This window comes from Macrotis lagotis, chromosome 1, assembly GCF_037893015.1.
Source record: "Macrotis lagotis isolate mMagLag1 chromosome 1, bilby.v1.9.chrom.fasta, whole genome shotgun sequence".
NCBI lineage: Eukaryota > Metazoa > Chordata > Mammalia > Peramelemorphia > Peramelidae > Macrotis > Macrotis lagotis.
Genome location: NC_133658.1, coordinates 547,153,777 through 547,176,446, shown reverse-complemented (window position 1 = coordinate 547,176,446; position 22,670 = coordinate 547,153,777). Strand labels below are relative to the sequence as shown.

General features: G+C 34.9%; 1 protein-coding gene and 1 pseudogene across 2 annotated transcripts in view; one reads left to right on the top strand and one right to left on the bottom strand.

The window, feature by feature from the left end:
- Positions 1 to 22,670, bottom strand: part of CEP97 (centrosomal protein 97) — a 29,744-nt gene that overhangs the window by 5,943 nt on the left and 1,131 nt on the right. Inside the window, exons 2-10 of one of the 2 annotated variants that reach the window (XM_074214387.1) lie at positions 17,003 to 17,145; positions 16,274 to 16,432; positions 14,959 to 15,060; positions 13,128 to 13,241; positions 12,399 to 12,565; positions 5,911 to 6,075; positions 5,232 to 5,365; positions 3,298 to 4,072; positions 1,812 to 1,887 (exon numbers count right to left, since the gene is read on the bottom strand). In XM_074214387.1, the coding sequence (XP_074070488.1) occupies positions 1,812 to 1,887; positions 3,298 to 4,072; positions 5,232 to 5,365; positions 5,911 to 6,075; positions 12,399 to 12,565; positions 13,128 to 13,241; positions 14,959 to 15,060; positions 16,274 to 16,432; positions 17,003 to 17,145 (1,835 nt within the window). The remainder of the gene's footprint in view (positions 1 to 1,811; positions 1,888 to 3,297; positions 4,073 to 5,231; positions 5,366 to 5,910; positions 6,076 to 12,398; positions 12,566 to 13,127; positions 13,242 to 14,958; positions 15,061 to 16,273; positions 16,433 to 17,002; positions 17,146 to 22,670) is intronic. The other variant, XM_074214388.1, reaches the window with a different exon arrangement.
- LOC141507062 (vesicle-associated membrane protein 4 pseudogene) lies at positions 6,908 to 7,382 on the top strand (annotated as a pseudogene).

Here is a 22,670-nt window from a genome sequence, read left to right as displayed (position 1 = left end):
AATTTCTGCCACAGTAGGAGCACCTTGATCCCAACGGGTGAGAGAACAGGGATGAAACAAGTGGGAAAAAAAATTCAAAGGAACAGTGAGTTACTTGCATTATCTTTCTAAAAGAAACCCAGTATATACCTTTTATAAGTAGAAGACAAACATTAAATATGATGGTTTAAATCCAGTGAATAAAAGCAGAAACTACTATAAATTAAAAAACTATAACCATGACCAAATATACAGGCAGAAGTGTTTCCTAAATGTTAATCAATGATAGAGTAAATATCCTCTGAAAATATCTTAGTAACTCCCAGTTCATGGCTACTAGAATATTAAATTATGATGATTTTATTTTTAGTTTTTTTTAGGGGTTTTTTTTTGCAAGGCAAATGGGGTTAAGTGGCTTGCCAAGGCCACACAACTAGGTAATTATTAAGTGTCTGAGGCTGGATCTGAACTCAGGTACTCCTGACTCCAGGGCCGGTGCTCTATCCACTGTGCCACCTAGCCTCCCCAATTATGATGATTTTAAAAAACTGCAAGTCAAATTCCTGCTACAAATACTATCACTAAAATATTCCAAGCCTTGGATGATCAACCAAAGATCATCAAGCAGTGTTTGGAACAGTAAAATTTCTGGATAGAAAATAATTCAGATGTGGTCTCCTGTAAATAAGAATCACTCTGTATTCACTTGACGAAACAGTTTATGTTATATTTCTCGGGACTCCCAATCATGTAACCATATATTTTTTTTAAAAACTCAGCTTATAATTAAATGTAAATTAAACAGTGTCCCACAAAGTAGTAAATAGTCCATACAAAAATGCCTTAAATTTGGTTGTTGCTATTTCTTGGAAGGAGTTTTCCTTATAAGCATATTCTACTTATCAGTCAATCCCCTGGTCAACAAACATTAATCAAGCGCCTAGTATATGCCAGGTAATTACTGCCCTAACCAATATTTTAATTATTCATTCATCCAAGAGGGAAAAATATATACTATATACATAACACCATACTAGGCATTAGAGGAGGCACAAAATTGAGATAAAGTACTTCATAAAACTTACAATCTAGTAGAGAGAAAAGACACAGACATGGATGACACTACAAAAGATTACATAGTAAGGAAACTGGAAAGATATAAAGCAAAGTACCATGTGAGGTCTGAAAGGACAGAATCAAACAGACATTGGGGAGAGAGGCAGCAGTGGTTGTGTTAGTGGTTAAAGAGGCCTCATGGAAAAAAAAAGCTTTCACAGAGAGGTTCATATTTAGGTCGAACTCAAAAGATTGGATAGGAATTAGTGTAAGCAAAAGCTTAAAACAGAAGTGCTCAAAGTTTACTTTTTTGCCCAGAGCACAGAATAAAAGGAATAAAAGCAATATGAGAAAATGACAGAAAGATCTGATGGCATCAAATTTAGAGTGTCTTAAGTGCAAGGTAGAAAAATCTGAGGATTTGGACCTAAAGTTTGAAATAAGTTATTAATAAACTGTAATCAAATCTTGCTCTGTAATACTGTTCTGCCTAATAACAGGGTTTCATAGAAACTATTAGTCATTTCCCTCCTCCTTTAAATTTTATCTTCATTTTCCCAAGTTATTCAGAAAACAGAATTTTTTTCTTTTAACTTAACCTAAAATATCACCCAATCAATTTACTATTCCCATAGAGGAAAATATATAGCAATTAACACAATTGCAATCCTAATCTTTGCAAAGGGTAGCTAAGATGTCACACAGGGTGCAGACTTACTCCTTCTCCCAGAAATCTATCTTTTGTTTACATAGTTAAATCATAGAAGGAAATTTACCTGGTTCCAAAGGAATCTGACAGCCTCTTCTTGTATAAGCTTTTGAATATGCTCTTCATCTCTTTCTTTTTTCAATCTGCGATTAAAAATGTTCGGATTACCAAACAGAAGGTAGAACTCTGAACTTCTGGTTAGCACAATCATTGGAAACAGTTTGAAGAGATTAATTTTCTAATAGCCCAGTCATGATCATTTTACTTCTGTATCTGATCTTAAATGAAAACCTTTAACGGAATAAAATAGTCATGTAAATATGGCTTGTATCCCCTAGTAAATATGAATTTATATCCAACCAACAAATAAAGATTTTATTCACTTCCATGTATCACTCACTGTGTAAAACAGTCACCCAAACACAGTAACACTAACAACCAAAATGTAATGCATAAAACAAACTACTAAAAGAAAGGTCATTTAACAGGTTTCCCAGTTCAGCATTAATAAAAACAAATAGGTATATATTAGAAACTGTAACATACTCAATAACTTATATATTTATTTTGATATAATTTACCCACAACCTCAGATGACTGTACTATGCTCAATGAATCCTTTAACTGTAAAGGAGTCAATGCATTTACATTTTAAGTTAGGTAATCTTAATAAATACCATTATCATTCAATATAAACCCATGAAATTGTTAACTATTCTGTCTGATAAATGGATTGTGTAAGCTATGAAACTTAAGAAAGGGCTCAGCAAACTTTAGAATCCACTAAAATGTGACATTATTACTGTTAGTATTATTTCAGAAATCAATACAACCAATAATCATATTTATTTTCTGAAAAATTTCTAGCTTCTTCTAGCTTCCTATTACTTCTAGATTTACTGTGAATAAGCTTTATACGAATTTTATTTCCATCTCTCCATCTAGAATCTAAGAGAACACGAGCTCCTTGAGACAAGGACTATTTTATTTCAGTCACTCTATCTACAGCATCTTGCCAAGGGTCTGACACATAGCAGGCACTTTAGAAATTTTTGATGAATGATGGCCATAATCCTCTTGAAATAGTCTTTTCCTGTTCTTTTTCCATGTCCAGAAACAAATACACTTTAGTTTTCAAGGACATGTAATTCCACTGGTGTGAAATTCCACAGTTCATAGTCCTACTCTGTCTTAGCCATTGGCCTTCATGAGTTGTTCAACCTGTAGCCATACTGGTCATGAGCTTATTCAGCATGATCCAGGCTAACCTGGTCAACAGTCTGAAGTTGGACCATATTCAGAGCCTTTATAGCATGGGAGAGCCTGACAAAACAAACACTCCAGTGGTATGGCCCTCAATGGCCCAGGTTATCTTCATAACACAAAGGAGGCATCAGAGAAAGACTGAAGTGTGGGTTTTGAAAAAAAAAATTCCATCAGGCACAGTAGATTTAACCTGTATTCCAGACACAGCATGATAACTCAATCTTCCAAAACAAACTTAAAAGACTTCAAATTACAGAGTGTCACCAGAAACAGAAGTTCCCACCTACCTCCTCATTTCATCTGTTAAGTGAACAATGTGCTCTTGCATCCTCCTCAGTCGGATTTCATAGCGCACTTCTTTGGCCCAAGGATGGTAGTTTCTAATGTAAAATCCTCTCCAGCAAGCCTGGAGTTTGGTGGCTGCATCATTCATTCTTTGAAGAATGGTGGAATCTTTGTCCAAAGCAACAGATCCTTCAGGAAAAAGTCTGCAAGGAAGTTTTTCTGAAATGATTTGAGACAACGTGCCTTCATTAACAAGCTGAGTACTAGAAAGCCTGAATTCACCTGTCCCAGGAAAGGCTGTGGGAGAGTGATTAACACCATCCTGAGGGACATCACTTGCAGTGGCCAGTTCAGGGCAAAATATTCCATCTCTCTCATTGGTTTCTGGATTTCCCTCAACATTTGCAGGTTTAACAGAACTCTCTTTAGAAACCCACAAAGTCTTTTCCACTTCCTTATCCACATTCAGTTTTTTCATTTCTTGCAGAGATTCAATCACAGTGCCATCATCTTCCAGGTCCAAGTTTATACCATGTAATCTCAGTTCAATAGTAGGAGATACTGGGGATAATCCAGAGGCCACAGGCATAAAAGTAGACTCTGAGGAGAGAAGACTACAGTTCAGTTTGTCTTCATCTGTCTGAATATCTTCTAGGTGTAAGTCATTTCGAGAAAACCTTGTAGTCTGTACTGAGGCTGCCAGGTTACTTTTAATAGCATATAAGTGATCCTCATGGGCACTTGCTCCAACCCAAGAATTTACTTGAATTACAGGTTCTAGAAGAAACAAAACAGCTTCATTTGTATTATATAGAATTTAAATGGTCCATTTCTACCTTTAAATTCAGCATTAACAGCAAATATCTAAAAAAAATAAGCAAGCAATCAAATAACAGAGATTTCCCACAATATGACCAACAACCAAAAAAAAAAAAAGAGAGAATGAGAAGCATGTAATATATCTATCAAAAACACCCCCCCAAAAACAAAACAGATTCTGGGGGCAGCTAGGTGGTGTAGTGAATAGAGCACTGACCCTGGACTCAAGAGGACCTGAGTTCAAATATGACCTCAGACACTTAATAATTACCTAGCTGTGTGGCCTTGGGCAAGTCACTTAACTCCATTGCCTTGCAAAAAAAAAAACTAAATAGATTCCAGCATTGGTCATGTACAAAATATGTATGTCTCCTTCTGAAATCTGAGTTCTATATTTCACTGTCAAGAAGAGAATATTCTTCAACACTGGTCCTCTGGAATCACAGTCCTTAAGACTTTCAAATTTGTTTGTTCAATATTTTTACCTGTATAAATTGGTATATTTAGTCTGCTCACTTCATCAGTTCAAACAAATTTTTCCAAGCTTCAATGAGATGGGCCCTTTCATTATTTCTTATGTCACAAGAGTATTATATTACATATGTATTACATATTATGTATCTACCATTTGCAATTTTTAAAAATACTATAAATATTGATATACATGAGTCCTTTACTTTGATCTCTTTGAGGTATAGATATAATAGGTTAAAAGGACATGCATAGTTTAGTAACTTTTGGAACATACCTCCAAATTACCTTCCAGAATGACTGGACTAATTCATAGCTTCATAAACAATGCACTAATATTCCAGTTCTACTACAATCCCACCAAAAAATTTGATTTTGTTGAATTATTTCATTTTTTTCTCACTTTCCTATACTTTGTTACATGGGAAAAGGGGAATAAAATTATGGTTTTGGAAATTAAAGCTATCAACAAAAATTTTATAAGAATTTTGAAATAGAAAAGCTTGATCTATGTTCTAAAAGCAAAGCCCTAATAAAAACCAATATATGTGTATACATATATACACACATACACATATGTGTGTATGCACACATGCACATACATGTTGCCTCAGGCACCCTTCACAGAAGTATATGGGAATCTTACCACTTTCCAGGACTATTTGGCCCCCTGGAGCTGGATCCAAGTGCTCAGGTGCAATAGCTACCTCTGTTTCATTAGCAGCTGAAGATGAAGATTCTTCATTTTGATTTTGGCACATCAATTGCCTCTGGTGAAGTCTAAAAATCAATAATATCAATCTGAAATTACAGTTTAGAGAACTAAAAAAGACTAGATATACAAAACCCTTTAACATGTTACCCAATAATAACCTGATCTCTACATATGAAATAACTAAATATTTGTTATCTTCATAAGTATTTAAATTCATATTTGAAAACATATTAATTGTATTAACAATACTATAAATATACTTGGTTATATATATGCACAGACACTGTATCAATGCATCTATATGTGTGTCTGTAGCTTCCTTTCACTCTTTGCCTACCTGGACCTCTTCCCCATCAACAATGAAAGGCAATGGAGCCCTAAGTTTTAAGGCCAGAACCACACTATGATGTCTCTACTTCTTTAACTCCCAACAGTAACAAGGAATTTTGGTTGTTCAGTAATGGAAGGTACAGCATTGTAGGCACCAGGAAATAAGAATTTATTATATACATGTGTTAGACATTGTTCTGGGAACACTTCCACCATGTTGGAATTGGAACTACTAACACCATAAGCCTGAACTGAGAAGCTACACATTTACCAGGCTCACCTCTGTTTGCTCAGTATCTTCTCCAGTTTGGCATCCTCTGCAGTTTGAAGGCCAAGAGTAGAAGTAAGAGGGCAAACAGTTGCCAGATACTGGACCAGCTGGATGTGTTGACCTGGTCGATATGATCTTCCCTTGCCTTGACTGTAAAGCCACTCAGCTTTCAAACTGAAAAGAGAATGAAGAATAGTCTAAGATGGCATACAGCATTTTGTGATTGCTGACCTTCTCTTCAAGCCTCATCCTCATCTTATGACCTCAGAACACATTTGCACCAATGTAGCAGCACTACAAAATGATCAAATCTCTAGACTATGGATAAAGCCTGAGGGGAACTCTGGCTCTTGGAGGTTTTTTGCTCATTTACTTCATGCTACTCTGATTAAAATTTAAGTGACTTTTTCTTCATTCATAAAATTCACAAAGAATCTGAAAAACATACCTATTTGATTCACTCTCCTTACTAAATTACATTTGAAAACATCTTTCTTAATGCTAAACATTGCTTCCAAATTTGGTAGAATTTTTGTGGCAATTCTGAAAATTATTACAAATAAGCAAAGAAGCAAAAGCCCTCTTGAATCTTTTAAAATGCATAATTTATGCTCACATCATCACTAATACATTTACCACCTGCCCACTAGAGGCTCTACCACAGACTGGGAAAAAAGATAATTTTCCCAACTTCTTAAGACCCCTAATATACACAACTGCAAATACATTGGTCTCTGGGATATAAAATACAATCAACTTAGTACACTGTGACTTGTTTTCATGCCAGAATGGAAAAATTCATTCTCAGTGGTATGGTTGAATTCAACTAAATTGAAGTGACTATCTAAATTCTGGTCTACTTAGCTGTCAAGACTAATATGAGGAGGCGCTGAGCAGCTGACGCTGCCGTCTCCCCCCGCCCCCCCCCACCAGCTTGGACGCCCAGGTGGTATATATATCTACCTCTTAAAGCTGGGAAAGGAAAACAACTTTTTGAGTAATAAAAATGCCACCTTAATTCAAGTGCCACTTAAATGATGATGATGTCACTGGTTATGTGAAAAGTGAAAGGAGAAATCTTTTGGAAGAAGATACAGATGAAGAAGAGGATTTTTTCCTAAGGGGACCATATCTGGACCAAAATTTGGACCCCGGAATGACAAAATTAGACATGTACAGAATCAGGTGGATGAAGTAACTGATGTCATGCAAGAGAATATTACAAAAGTGATTGAAAGAGGAGAGAGACTGGATGAGCTACAAGACAAATCAGAAAGCTTATCAGATAACGCAACAGCTTGCAACAGATTGAAACAGCTTCGAAGACAAATGTGGTGGCAAGGATGCAAAATGAAGGCCATCATGGCTCTGGTTGCTGTTATCCTTTTGCTGGTGATTATCATTCCTATTGTCCTGAAATATCAGACTTGATTCTGTGACCAGAGATCTCTAATAAAACATTTCTGGGACAATTTAAAAAAAAAAAAAAGACAATTGCTGCATAATTTAAAGATAAATGTACATGACTTTGAAAAGTGTTTTTTCCTCAAGAAGAGGCAGGTGTCCTGTTCAAATTGGAGCATTGACAATTCCCAATTAGCATCCTCTCCTTTACCAAAATATGCTGTAATTTATTTTTAAAAGAAACATCTAGGGGGCAGCTAGGTGGCATAGTGGATAAAGCACCGGCCTTGGAGTCAGGAGTACCTGGGTTCAAATCCAGTCTCAGACACTTAATAATTACCTAGCTGTGTGGCCTTGGGCAAGCCACTTAACCCCATTTGCCTTACAAAAAAAAAAACCTAAAAAAACCCCATCTACTTTGCCTTGTTATAGAAGCCTAATTTGAAACTAGATACTTGCCAATACATTATTTGTATATAGAGTTAAACATTGATGATATTTATAATTTAACATAACTTCCTACTGTAAATTAGAGAGGGAGGGATTTATTGCATCAAGTTCAGGGATAGGATGGGAGGTAAGAGATGAAACATTATGTAAAAAAAGATTGGTAACCATTCAATTAATGATCACAAAGTGTATAATTTTTCTCAAGTAAAAATTTAGATTTTGGAAATGGTTTCCATTATTTATGGCAAAACTAATGTTTTCAATACTGCTACTTTCAACTGACTAAAGACATTCCAGTAAACCTATTTTGCCTGTATGTAGAATCTGTGACAACTTTTTTTTTTAACTTTGGGGCTATAGTTGATCAATCTTATAATAGCACAGCCTTGGACAATTAAGGCAGGAAATGAGATTGAAGGAAAGGAGAGCATCAGTGGAGTGTTTGGGAATAATGACTTCTACCTATGAGCACATTGCAATAAAGTAATAATTGGAGAGAAGCTAAGAGAAAATGAATAAAAGAAATCTATAGTTACTCAATTTGTTCTAGCATTTTACCCTCAACGAAGCCTATTTTCAGAACTAACAAGTATCAAGAATCAGTTGCTTCCCCTGTTCAACATCTGTCTTCTGGTAGAAGGTGGTCAAAAAGCAAGCTGCAGAACCTAAGAAAAACCCCCAGGAGCCCAAGTAATCCACATATGGGATCATCTGTACCTTTAAAAATCACATGCTGGCTAACATTGAAAGTTTAACATTTTTCTTCAACTATTTTCACTTAATAAATAAAGACAGGTTAAAAAAAAGACTAATATGAAAAAGTTTTCACAGTATTAACAAAATAGTATAATTATGGGGGCAGTTAAGTGGCACAGTGGATAGAGCACCAGCCCTGGAGTCAGGAGGACCTGAGTTCATACCTGACCTCAGACACTTAATAATTACCTAGCTGTATGACCTTGGGCAAGTCACTTAAGCCCACTGTCTTAAATAAATAAAAGTAATTTTTAAAAAACAGTATAATTATAGTATATACATGAATCATTTATGGGCCTAAGGCAGCATAATGAGGAAAAACACATTTTACCTTACCTTACGTTTTATAATTATAGGGAAGACTGATTTGCCTTCTGGATATTGCAAAACTCCTTTAATAAACCTAAATTTCCCCCAGAAATCAAAGTCCATCTTTTGAAGATGGAAAGGAAACACAGCATTTATTGTACATTAGAATGAGCACTAAGTCTGGGCTCCGAGGACCTATTTTTCAAATCCAATTTTTTGATGAACTTCTGAGACTTCAAGTGAGTCACTTAATCTCCATGAGCCCTAGTTTTCTTGTCCATAAAATAAGGGGTTGAACTAGGTATCTTCTCCTCCAGTTCTAGATTTAGGACCCTATAATTTTCTGTTGGAGGTTTAAGTCATAGAATGTTATCATCTCCAAAGAATCAAAAATGTGTATCACTAGGAGAACAATAGAGCAGTACAAGAAGGATGTGATCAGGCTCCAATGCAAATAAATACAAGGCTAAAAAATAGGAACCTCAATAAAGGATATTGTCAAGGGAGTATATGATAGCACAAGAACTTAGGTTGATCATTGGGTAAAGACAATGGGATGCACATGTGCTCCAGTGGCATCCTGACAAGGTAAGAAGAAAGTGAATGAGATGCTCAGTAGCACAAGGGGCAAGTCCCCTAGGAGAACCTCCTGGGATGACATGGACAAGCATTTCACAAGATGGCCAAACTTAGATGGACTGTGAGAGGAAGGAGGAAAGAAAAGCTCTTCCAGCCACAGCTGCTCACCCTAATAATCAGCATTGCTCAAAGGAGCCAGGAAAAAGGGAAAGTGGAGGGAAAGGGGGGAGGGTAAAAAGAAAGAAAAGGTCACTGAGGAACTTTATTTTTTAAACAGAAAAGAAGGAGGCTTGGAGGCAATAAAGGAGAGCTTTGAAAACTGCTAAGCTGATCTTATACTTAAAAAGGAAAGCAAGCTATAGTGAGGAGATGTCTGTAGTTTCATCTATGATCATCTTTCTCTGTTATACCACATATATGGATGTCTGTTCTAATTGATGTTTGTTATGTTCAGAATAAAAATATCAATGAATTTTTAATTCATTTTAATTGCTATAGAGGAAAAGAAAAGCCATTATTTCTTCTTTCATTATACTTTTTTGAAGGGGGAGAGTGAAAGGAGAAAGAGGGAAAAAGTTAAAAATAAAAGAGCAAGATTTGTAACTATACTTGACCTCCACTCCTCACTAATCCCCAATCAACTTCTTATTTCAGAACATTATTCTCCTCTACCACTTTCTCACTCCCAATCCTTTGGGACCCCTCTCTCTAACCTACCCTTGGTTCTGTCAGAGCCCTTGATTTAGGCTTGGCATTAGAGACATCCTTATTGCTAACACAAGATTGGTGGTGGATGGAGGGAGGGAAAGTTCTCACTATCAAGGTTAATTTGGAACACTAAACCCATTTTTTCCCAAACAAACTCATTTATATCAGATAGTTAGACTCAATAGTACTGTACTTCCATTACAATATAGGCTACAAAGGCATCAGTTGGGGATTTGTGGAAGGGGGATGGAGTAAGCAACATGCTTTAAGCACCTTATTTGCCAGGCATTATTTATAAATATCTCATTTGATCCTCTAACAACCCAACATGGTAGATGCTATTATCTCCATTTTGCAATTAAGGAAAGTGAGGCAGAAAGTAATTAAAAAGTTAACCTTTATATCATGCTCCCTTGTGTAGAGCTTCACAATTATGATCTCATTAACCCTGGAAAGTAAATACTGTTATAATGCTCATTTTATGGTTGAGGAAATTAAGGCACAGAGGTTAAGTAATTTGCCCAGGGTCACACAGCTAATAAAAGGATTTTAACTGAAGTCTTTTTTGCTGCAGTTTAGATGGACTGCAATAACTACAAATTTAAAATCATCCATGCTATCCTCTACTTACTCCAGGTGTTATACTACTTCTCCTTGGAACTCCACCATAATGCTAATGTATTTTTTTAAACATCAAATACATAAATCTCATTTGTAATAACATTTAGTTGACTAGCCTCCATTCCAATTCCTCCTCCCTACCAGATCAATCCATGAGAACACTTGGGCAGTTCTAGGAATTCCAGCCTGCTCAGTTTTATTTATAGAGTACTATGCCCAGTAAGGTTTTGTTTTTTTGGAATCAGTCAATGAAATTATGCAAGGTATACCACAGGCAGTTAGATGGCACAGTGGATAGAGCACTGACCCTGGAGCCAGGAGAACCTGAGTTCAAATACAGTCTCAGACTCTTAATACTTAGCTGTATGAACTTGGGCAAATCACTTAACCCTATTGCCTTACAAAAATAAAACAAAAAAAAATTATACAAGGTATACCTGTGGCGTAAGAAATCTAGAAATCCAAAGAGAAAACTGTCTCTTATATCTAGTACTCTTTCAATATACTAGAAGGATTATTTACATGCTTCTGCCACATAAAATGGGAAAATGTTGAAATAAGCAAAACAAAAAAATCCTGAAAAGGATTATTTGGGGATCTCTCTCTCTCTCTCTCTCTCTCTCGATATCTCTCTCTCTCTCTCTCTCTCTCTCTCTTTCTCTCTAGATTTCATCTTCCCATCTCACTCAGAGACTTGCTGGGAATACTCATGGACCTGATTCTGTTTACCATTCGGATGCCAAACCGTGAATTCCCAATAAGTAAAGCTCAATGTAGCTCAAAATTCATAAACTCCAAAAGATCCACAAGCTTCAGCCTCTCTGGTAGCTGAAATTGCAAGCATGTGCCTATTTTCTCTAAACAGATAACAACATCTGAATGTGAAAATAAAGTTCCTATCCTATCCCTAAAGAACCATGCTCCCCAAAAATAGGTGAGGTAGAAAAAGGATTAAAATACCAGTTTTCAAGGTCTCTGTCCAATTTAACTTTCATCATGGGCTACAGAGTCATCACGATTCTGCAGAGACAGCACTATATTGCCCAAGAAAAATCCTCAGAGATATTTTTCCCTGTGACTCCAAAAAATATTGATTTAGAAGAAATCTTTCTCTCTTCTCTAATACTTTTTTTGGCTAGATCATAAAAATCTATCCTTAATGTCTCACTTAAAAAAAAAATCTATATTTAACCAAGAACAGATTAAAACTAAATTCATCCTCACAAAATATTCTGCTCACTCATATTCAGAGTACATTGTGTGAGAAACAAAAAAGGTACTACAGTGAATTCTGATTTCCTCGAGAGTTAAAAGACATAAGAAAAAAATATATTTCATGCCTTGAATTTAAAACTGTAACCAAAGCTTATTTGTATTAAATGTATTGAATTTTTTATAATTAACAATTCCCTCTATAGTACAGAATTTGCTATAACAATGTTTAGGACACGGTCCTAAAATCCCAGTGTAACTTAGTTATAAAAAGTACAAGAAAAACATCATTAACAGAGAACCATAAATAATTAATATCTAAAGTGACTTTTTGGTGACTTTCTTTTTACAGTGTTTATTTTAAGAATTGGGTAATTTATTCATTTCCAGTTAACTAGGGGGAAAAAAACCTTTTTATTGATTTCTAAGATGTGTGATGCTAAAGAAGTTATATTCACCTTTCCTTTTGAGAAATCACATATCCATCAAGGACTTTGAGGTTTAAGCACCAGCTGACAATGTATGGCCGATAGTCAAAGCCTGGAATGGAAGGTGTGGCCATCACACAGGGATTGTTCATGATTGACAACTGTTCCAACTCAGAAAGGGATGCCAAGAAAGAAATCTGGAACAAAGGAGATCTTTGATGAAACCAAAGAACCACTTAGTGTCAAGCACTAGATTTTTGATGATTCACATCTTAACAAAACTGGAAAAGGCGACAATTTCTTTATTGTTCTGAAAATGGGCCACCCTCTGCTCTCTACTAACTTTAAAGAAATCAACAACACTATGGCAACCTGTCCCCTGCTATACTTGAGTTTGGATAATCCCTTAGAAAAGTATCATCTATCAACTTCCCTGGCACAAAAAAACCAGAGTATTTTAAAAAGCAACTGAGGGAAGGTAAATGAATGGTGTCAAACTTCTTTTACCCAGATGGTCAATAGATGGATTACTATGAGTTTAACATAGTGAATGAAGTCCAATCCTACTCTGATATTTTAGGATATAGGGAAGGATTGGAGGGAAGAAAAATAAATAAATAAATAAATAAATAGGAAGTAAAAATGATTTTAAAGTTTCTCCAAGGTTCTAAAAATATGAAACTAACTTATGATTCCACCTCATTCTCTCTACTGGATCTTTTTTATTCTCTTGTTCATATAAAAGAACAAAATATGTACCTCATTTAGGTCTCGTATTTCATTCTCTGCCAGTGAAAGGATAGCAAGGCTTCGAGGTAGACAAGCTGGAGCCATTCTAAGAGAGGTGATGATATTTCCATGTAGCAGGAGAGTCTTTAAAGTTAAACCAAACAACAGATACCAATTAAAGCAGTGCAAAAGAAAATCTACTTTGGTAGTGTTGCAATACTGTGTAAATTTGACTAGTGATATATTTAAAGAGAAATTTTACTATATTCATGATTTCTCAAATATTATTTGACAATTTTAGCCATTTTTTTTAAACCGAAGTACTTAATCAACAGAATGCATGAATAAAACAGAAAGTAATTTCTAAAGTTGAAATGATGGGGAATCATTAGATCAAGTAAAAAAAAACTAGAAAAAAAGACTGAGTTTCTAAATTTCTGACAATGTTAAGCAAGCCTCTTTTAAAAAAGTCATTTTAATTATCCTGTTTATTTAGACTCTTTTCATCTATTATCTTAAAAGCTGATTGCCTCAAATCTTTTATGATCATTTCTAATAAAGATGATTTCTACTAAGAAAGATGGAAAACTGAGTTAATGTTATTGACTTCAAGGTTGAATGATTCCACCAGTTGCTAATGATCCAAATGAGTCACAAATATTAAAAAAAAAAAGATGCCTTAGAGATAGTCTCAAAAAGCAGTGATTTCCAACTTATTTGATTTTCCATTACCTTACACTCCATAAAAAAAAAACAACTCATAGAGCATGTATTTATCTTTAAAAAGTAAAGAAAATTAAAATTATTTCTAATCTTAAAATTTAGGGTTTTTTAAAAATGATTTCATAACATTAAGATAACTACAGATACGGGAAGTATCACAAAACAAGGATTTCATATTATATTCTAAAGGTCTATAACCTTTATTGTTTAGACAGAAGGGAATGTCATCTTGTACAGACAAGAGATGAAGTTTATTCTTAGTTGGGAATGGTCAATTTTTATCCTGTAAGATCAGGTCTAACAACCAGGAACACACTGCAACAATGACAACATTGTACAATGGACAAATATGAATGACTTAACTATTCTCAGTAATACAATGATCAAAGACAATTCTAAAGAACTCAAGAGGAAAAATCCTATTCATTTAGAGAAACAACTCATGGAGTCTGAATGCAGATCAAAGTATACTATTTTCACTTCTTTTTGTGTGTTTCTCTTTTGATCTATTTCTTTGTTCAAAACATGAATAATATAAAAATATATTACATGGTTGCAAATATATGATATATATCAAATTGCTTACCATTTTAGTGAGTGGGGAGGTGAGAGGAAGGGGAAAATTGAGAACTCAAAATTTTTTAAAAGGATGTTAAAATTTGTCTTTTCATGTAATTGGAAAAAAATACTATTTTAAAAAATGCTGCATTTAGAAAAAAAAAATCAGGCCTACCTCTTAGTTTTAGATGACAATTCACCAATATGGTGAAAAAAAGGAAGGGAACATAGAAAGGGGAAGAAAGAAGCAATTTTTCAAGATTATGGAAATTCGAATTTTTTTTTACAATTTTTTAATTTTTATTTTTTTGCAAGGGAAATGGGGTTAAGTGGCTTGCCCAAGGCCACACAGCTAGGTAATTATTAAGTGTCTGAGACCATATTTGAACCCAGGTACTCCTGACTCCAGGGCCAGTGCTTTATCCACCACACCACCTAGCCGCCCCGAAATTCTAATTTTTAACACAGTCTACTCATAAGAAGAGTAGAGAAGCATGGATTTTATGCTAATCAGATTATTAATTCTCAACATAGTGTTTTCAAATCTCAAAGCAATCATCAGGTCAGAGGGCACACTTACCTTCAGAGCAATCAGTTTAGAAATATCACTTATTTGAGATATGTTATTGTCTGATAAATCAAGGTGTTGTAGAGCCATGCAGTTACTGATCTGGTCTATAGCCTAAGATGAGAAAAATATCATTAATTTATGCAAGAGTCCTATAAAACAAAACATTTCTCTAGCTTACAACTACTAGAAGTCTCCTCTCCTAACTCCTTCTGAAATTATTGGAAGCAGGATAGACAGAACTTGGCAAAAGATGGGCCTCTGGGGAAAAATCAAAGAATCTGTGAAACCATCAGGCCAATGCAGTGGCTTCAAGTACCACCCCTGACACAGTCTGCTGTAGTGATCCTGGTCAAATCTCTTAAATTCTTGGAACTCCAGCAACTCTCTAATATTATGAGTGGCAGAATATGAAAAATCCTAACTTTATTTGTTTTAAGTTTGAATATATTTTAGTTGATAATTTACAGAGAAGGCACTGATCCACCTGCAGAGATAATTCTCAAAATGAACTGAAACCACATGTCCAATAAGAAGAGAGCACTCAAGCAAGTACACAATGAACTCTCATAATTAACATGGCTTTCAGAAAATATTAGAGCTAAGAGTCTTATAATGGAAAATATGTTTTCCATGATTGCGTGTATATATATATATAGTGTGTATATATATATATATATATATATATATATATATATATATATATATAAATATATATCAAATTGCTTGCCTTCTCAATGAGGGAGGAAGAGGATTGGGAGAAGGAGAAGCTGGAACTCAAAAATTTTAAATAAAAAATATTAAAAATTATTTTCCATTTAATTGGGGGCAAATAAAATCTTAAATAAAAAAGAAGAAAAAGAAGAACCAGGAATTTTAAGCCAACCACTCACTTTGCAGATGAGAAAACTTAGTGCTAGTGGAATGAAATGATTCACCTTAATTGCCTGAAAGTAAAACTAGCATTAGAATAGAGTCCTTGGTTCCCTCTCCAGGGCTTGCCCCACACTATGTCATGTAAAACCCTCAAATCATGTCTATCTGAAACTAATTTAACTGATGAATCTTTGGGAAGTTTTAATGCTGACAAATTCTTCCTCTGAGAACTATGATTTTAATGTATCACTTTATGCATTTTCATTGTGTTTTTTTAAAGTATCCAGGTATTTATTTGAGAATCTGGGATATGACATGCACAGTAAAGAAAGGAAAAAGAAGTTTGTTTACTTCCATTCAAATGACATCTAAAATAATAAGTTTTTCCCAAAGATTCCTACTTTTCTAGTCTCCAATTTTTTTTTGAAGAGGTGGAAAAAAAACTGTTTACCTTCAGATTATTTCCTGCCAAATTCAGCCATTCCAAGTGTACTAACTCCTTCAGCCCCTCCACATAGCCAATACTATTATGAGGCAGGTTCAGCACTCGGAGCTGAGTCAGTTTGGCTACACCCATCATCCGAACCAGTCGATTATTGGCAACTGACAACTGTGTAATGACCAGGAAAAACAAATTCTTCTCAGCAATGATACATAGAAATTTCAAGCTGACTTTAAAAGAAGAGAAAAAAACTCCCTTTGACAGTTATGTACAATTCAAATCTTACATCTATTTAATTATTTTTCTTTATATGTTTTAAAGAACTTTTCAAAAGTTTCTAAAATTATATAGCATATATTATGGTTTTTCATTTCAAAACAAAACAATAAAAATGGAGAATATGTAAAGAAGATTAAGAGCAAAATGGAACAATATGTTACATAGACCAAGAAATCTTCATCATAAAAAAGCAAGCTTTTACCCATATACAGAGAATGGAAGTACCTTGAGAAAATATCAATATACAATATCACTATAATTATTTTATATTATATTAATATAATTATTTTCACTTTAATAGAAACTTAAGTTACTTTCATAATTTTTCCCAGACTAGTATAAAGTTGGCATGGATGTTTTCATCATAAAAACAAGCTGTCTTTTTTTTTAATATCTGTAGTTTTCCATGGCAATAAGTTCCTAAATCAACCACTTTCCCGAATATCATACAATACTGACCTGTATTAGTCTTCGGCATTTCTCAAGATTTTCCAATTTAATAATTTGATTTTTATCAAGAATCAGCGTGTGAGTATCAGCATCACAGGATAAATTTGGACCCAATTTCTGTAATCCTTGGCCTGACCAGTCAACCACTGCACCTTGAAAAATGAGGGGAAAACTCAGAAAATAAAGACCATAAAATACAAAAATTTTGCATAGAGAGATTAGTTTTCAAACTAGACTAAGAACAAAAGTAATATTGAAGATGAAATTACATAGTGATAAATGTGAAGTCTTAAATTTAGGCTCATGTGAAAAGACAGGAGTTTAAAGGATTAAAAATGCAATATGAGCCAAAAATGTGATGAATCACAGTCCAATACAGTCTTTAAATAAATTCCTCCAACATAAATTGGTTTAGTCAAACTTCATTCAAAATATTGTGTGCAACTCTGACACCCATGTTTTAAAATAAACAATGATAAACTGAGGGAGTCAAATACATGCCATAGCAGAGCAGCCAAAGGAATTGGGTATATTTAGCCTAGAAAGGGGAAAGTTGAAGAGGAAAATAATCTTCAAATATCTGAAGAACTGTCAAGTAGAAGAGTAATTAGACTTATTCAGCTGAAATCAAGAATTAGGACCAAGAGGTTGTAGTCATCAGTAAGTTAGTCAAGGGCAGTTGGATGGCACAGTGGATAAAGCACTGGTCTTGGAATCAGGAGTACAGGAGTTCAAATCCAGCCTCAGACATTTACTAACTGTGTAATCTTGGGCAAGTCACTTAACTCTGATTGCTTCCCATCCAGGGCCATCTCCAGTCATCCTGATTCATATCTGGTCACTGGATCTTAGATGGCTCTGGAGGAGAAAGTGAGGCTGGTGACTTTAGCATATAACTCCCTCACTCAAATCCAATTTATGTACTTGTCATGGTATCATCTCTCCGATGTTAATAGTAATTAAGTTTCAGCTTAAAGAATCTCCAGAAATGAGAAAGATCACCCTTCCTAACAATAGGATAGGATGAATGGCCTTTAGAATGAATTCACCAATGGATAAATGATCAAAGGATATGAAAAGGCAGTTCTTAAATGGAGGAAATTCAATCTATCAATAACCATATAAAAATGCTCCAAAGTACTAATTACCCAAATGCATATTAAAACAACTCTGAAGTCCTACCCTATAATCATCAGATAGGAAAAGATGATAAAAAAAGGAAAATGACAATTGTTAGAGGAGCTATGGGAAAACAGATCTGCTAATACACTGCAGAGCTATGAATTTGTCCAGTTTTCCTGAAAAGCAATTTGGTACCTAAAAAAATCATTAAACTGTGTATACTCTCTGACCTTGTGATACTACTTTGGGCAAAGAGATTATCCAAAAAAGGTTGAAAAAGGACCCATAGGTACAAAAATATTTATAGCAATTATTTTCTGTTAAAAACAAAGGTGGGAGGGAAGAACTGGAATCTGTAGAGAGAATGATCAAAAATATTAGGGTATGAAAATGCAATGAAATATTATTGGGCTCTAAAAATGAATAAGGAAGAGATTCAAACAAATTCAGGATGACTTGATCTGATGTTTATTTAACTGAGCACTATTTAAATAATTTTAATAATAATAATTTAAATAATATTGACAACACTGTAAAGAAGCATGCTTAAAAAAAAGAACTTGGATAAAAATGCATGATTCCTGAGAACCAAAGATTAAGCCCAATTTCAATCTCTTGGCAAAGAGATGGATTAACTCAAGACATAGAATAATTTATGCGTCTGTAGACATGGTCAATGTCAGGGTATTTTGTTCAACTATATCCGTTCTTAGGGTAATTCTTCCCCTCATTTTTCAATGCAGGAGGTAGAGGCTATAGATACAGATGACAAAAAGAAAAAGTAGGTCACTGAAATTTTTTTAAATGCACAGATCAAAAGGAAACAGATTGGATATATTTGAAAGTTACATGCTGAATTTACCATATACTTAAAAGGGGGAAATGAGCTGTATGTATTGAGGGATTTTCAGCTTAATGTATATATATTCCTCTTCTTCTATTCTATTTTGTAAGTAGAAATGCTCATTTTGTCTGCTTAAGTTCAGAATTTAAAATTAAAAAATAAAGGAAGAAATGACTTTATAAAATAGTACATCCTTATTTGAAGTGGAGCAGTGGATTGAGTGGAGAACTTGGGAGTCTGGAAGATATCTTCTGGGGGCAACTAGACACAGTGGATAGAGTACAGGTCCTGGACTCAGGAAGACCTGAGTTCAAATCAGACCTTAGAGTCTTAATAACTGCCTAGCAGTGTGACCTCAGGCAAGTCACTTAACCCCATTGCCTTGCAAAAAAAAAAAAAAAAAAAAGATATTCTCCAGAATTCAAATCTGGCCTCAGACAATACCAATTCTGTGACCCTGAGGTAAAATAAGCTGGAGAAGAAAATGACTCCAATATCTCTACCAAGAAAAACTCAAATGAAGTCATGAAGAGTAGGTCACAACTGAAAAACCAGTACTGAACAGCACTCCCTTATTGGAGGATCTATCCCTCAAAAGAAGGCTAGATATTACAAGAAGGGATTCATTCTTCAGGAAAGGATTGTGCAAAATTACCTTTAATGTGCCAAGCAACTCTGATTCTAAGAATTCAGTAATTTTTTTTTTAAGGTTTTTGCAAGACAATGGGGTTAAGTGGCTTGCCCAAGGCCATACAGCTAGGTAATTATTAGTATTTGAGGTCAGATTTGAAATCAGAAGCTCCTGACTCCAGGGCCTGTGCTCCATCCACTGTGCCACCTAGCCGCCCCTAGAATTCAGGTAATCTTATAAAGAATAATGTTTCCTTTCAGTTACTTGGTATTCTTTAGGAATTAGGACATTACTATCTGACTTGGAGAAATTTTTGATCAGGTTTTCTAAAATGCAGTATTTTAGCACCCAATCCCAAATAACTTTGAAATATTATTTCCATATTTTGTGGTTTTGAAATAGCAATTTTTAAAAAGTCACCAAGGTTAAATGGAAGCAAAAGTGAGGCATTACTCAAATAAATGTATATTAGTAGGTACTTATTTTGCAGAGTTCACAGCACTACAAATCTAGTTTACCCCATACAACTTAAAAACTATTCTCAATATCTACCTAGAAAATTTACAGAGAAATATGAGAATTGATGTTTTCTTGGGAAATTTTTTTAAACTTTGCTAGTAAGTACTAATGCAACCCCTTAGCGCTTAAATGTTCTCCTAACCCATTCCCTCAATAGCTACACAATTCCCAGTCATGTATGAAGTCAAATCATTTGGGTCCTTGTACCCTTTTTGTGCCTAAAATAGCAATATCAGTTGCCATATAATCTATTTGATAAGAGAGGACTTGTGAGTGAAATCACCTTTAAAATGCCATAATAAATTTTTTACGAATGTCTCTGAGCAGCATGGAATTGAGAGGTAAGAGAATAATCGGTTCTAGACACACTGTAGATATCAATGAACACTTAATGATTATAGAGTCAAAGAGAGTTAAGATTCAAAAGAAACTTAAACTTTTAGTCTGGCTGGCTCATCTTTTTTAAGTTTTTGCTGTTGTCTTTTAACATTTTCATTAGTCATTGCACAATATACCATCTTCCCTACTGACTGAAATATTCAATATAACAAAAAAAAGTTAAACAATAACTACATCTGATAACAAGTGAACATTCTGAAGGTGCAGCTTCTATCCTCTAAGGAAAGAAGGGTGTTCTAGTCCTCTCATTTTATAGATAATAACCCTAAGACCCAGGGGAAATAAGAACATTTGCTCAAAACTGGGAAGTGAAGATAAACTGCCTATGAGATTCTGCAGACAATCTCATTAACTTTTTTTTTAAATTTTATTTAAGGCAATTGGTTAAGAGTGACTTGCCCAAGGTCACATAACTAGGCCATTATTAAGTGTCTGAGGTCGAATTTGAACTCAGGTCCTCCTCTAACTCCCTAACTCCAGGACAGGTGCTCTATCCATGGTGCCACCTAGCTGCCTGCCCCCAATCTCATGACTTTTAAAGCTTCAGTTTCCCCTTCCACAACATGGACAAAATTGCCTCCTGGCTTCTATTTTCTTTTGCTTGCTGCCTAAACTTTGGGCATGGTCAGAAGCATGCTGGTAAATGTTTAACTATTTTTTTCTCTGAAAAATAGACTGTAACCCAACAAGCTTTTCTTTTTTTTTCTTTTTTAGTTTTTTGCAAGGCAAATGGGGTTAAGTGGCTTGTGAAGGAAGGCCACACAGCTAGGTAATTATTGAGTGTCTGAGGCAGGATTTGAACTTAGGTACTCCTGATTCCAGGGCCAGTGCTCTATCCACTGTACCACCTAGCTGCCCCAACCAACAAGCTTTTCAGTTTTACCTGAATAATTAACATAATATCATGTTCTTAAGTCTAGATAATCAATAAAACTATAAACCAAGATCTAATACCTAAAGACTCACATTGAAAATTTAACAACTGGCTAAAGAACCAATTCCAAATAGATCTAGCCCACCCTGGCATTTGAAGCTATGGTTTCTTTCTTGGATTTTTTGTCCACTGTCAATCTCAACTGTGCATCTCAACTGCATTTGATGTTCTTCGATGAAGCTTCTCTCTCTTTTGTAGCTACAACATTCCTGACTGTTTTTTAAATTAAAGCCTTTTGGGTTAGTTTTAAGACTGTTAAATGGTTACCTGCCTTGTCACATTCATTCCATCCCAGTCTAGGAGTCAGTTATCCCTTTATGTTAATCCAAACCTGATTTGGATTAAATCCAAAAGCCCAAATTCTATTCTCAAATACCACCTTACTACCTAGCTGTTAGCTTTCCAAATCTTTTTTTCTTTTCTGCATATATTGCTTTTGATGGGGAATAATGAGGAAACATGCCTGTGTTTAGCATATAGTTTTGCAATCTTTAAAGATATATTTCAAGTTCCTTCTCATATTACTATTTGTAACCAAATAGCCCAATCACCACAAAATCATAGTGTACAGTAAATAGAGCTCATCCGTTTTGAAAAGATCTGGAAGGTTCTCTGTTACTTTCTGGATATTTGTCTCAGGAAGACAAGAGACTTGTTGTTTTCAAGTGGACAAATAGCTAACTCCCAATCCCTTACCACCACTTTTTCTCTTTTCCTCTGACTTTTTACTAGATGATTTCTCACCTGATCCCTTCTGTGAGTCTACTTTATCCTGCCTCGGTGAACAAAGAGTCACTTTTCCCTCAAAGCACACCTCCTCTTCTTCAAAGAGAGACCTAAATTTGCTGTTGATTTTAACTTCAAGTATAAAATTGTCCCTTTTCCTTCCTTTTCTCCTCTAGGTGACATTTTTCCACTCTCCAAACTCCTGCCAATATTCAAGTTTAAAGGAAAGAACACAATTTTCTCTTATTCTTCTTGGACTAGTTAAACCAAGGGCAGTAGGAGTTGGAGGTAGGTGAACTCTGCCAACTCCAGGGATGGGGTGGGGGGTGATGAAATGATGGAATGAAATGGCCTCAACTAGTTTTTTTTCCTTTGTTTTGCATGACTATTTTCCAAGGCAAAAGCAAGTGACACCATTTGGAAAAACTTTAATTTCAAATTTACACAAACCATGGCATTCTAGAGTTCCATCTATAAGTCTGTCACAGCATTTACATAACAA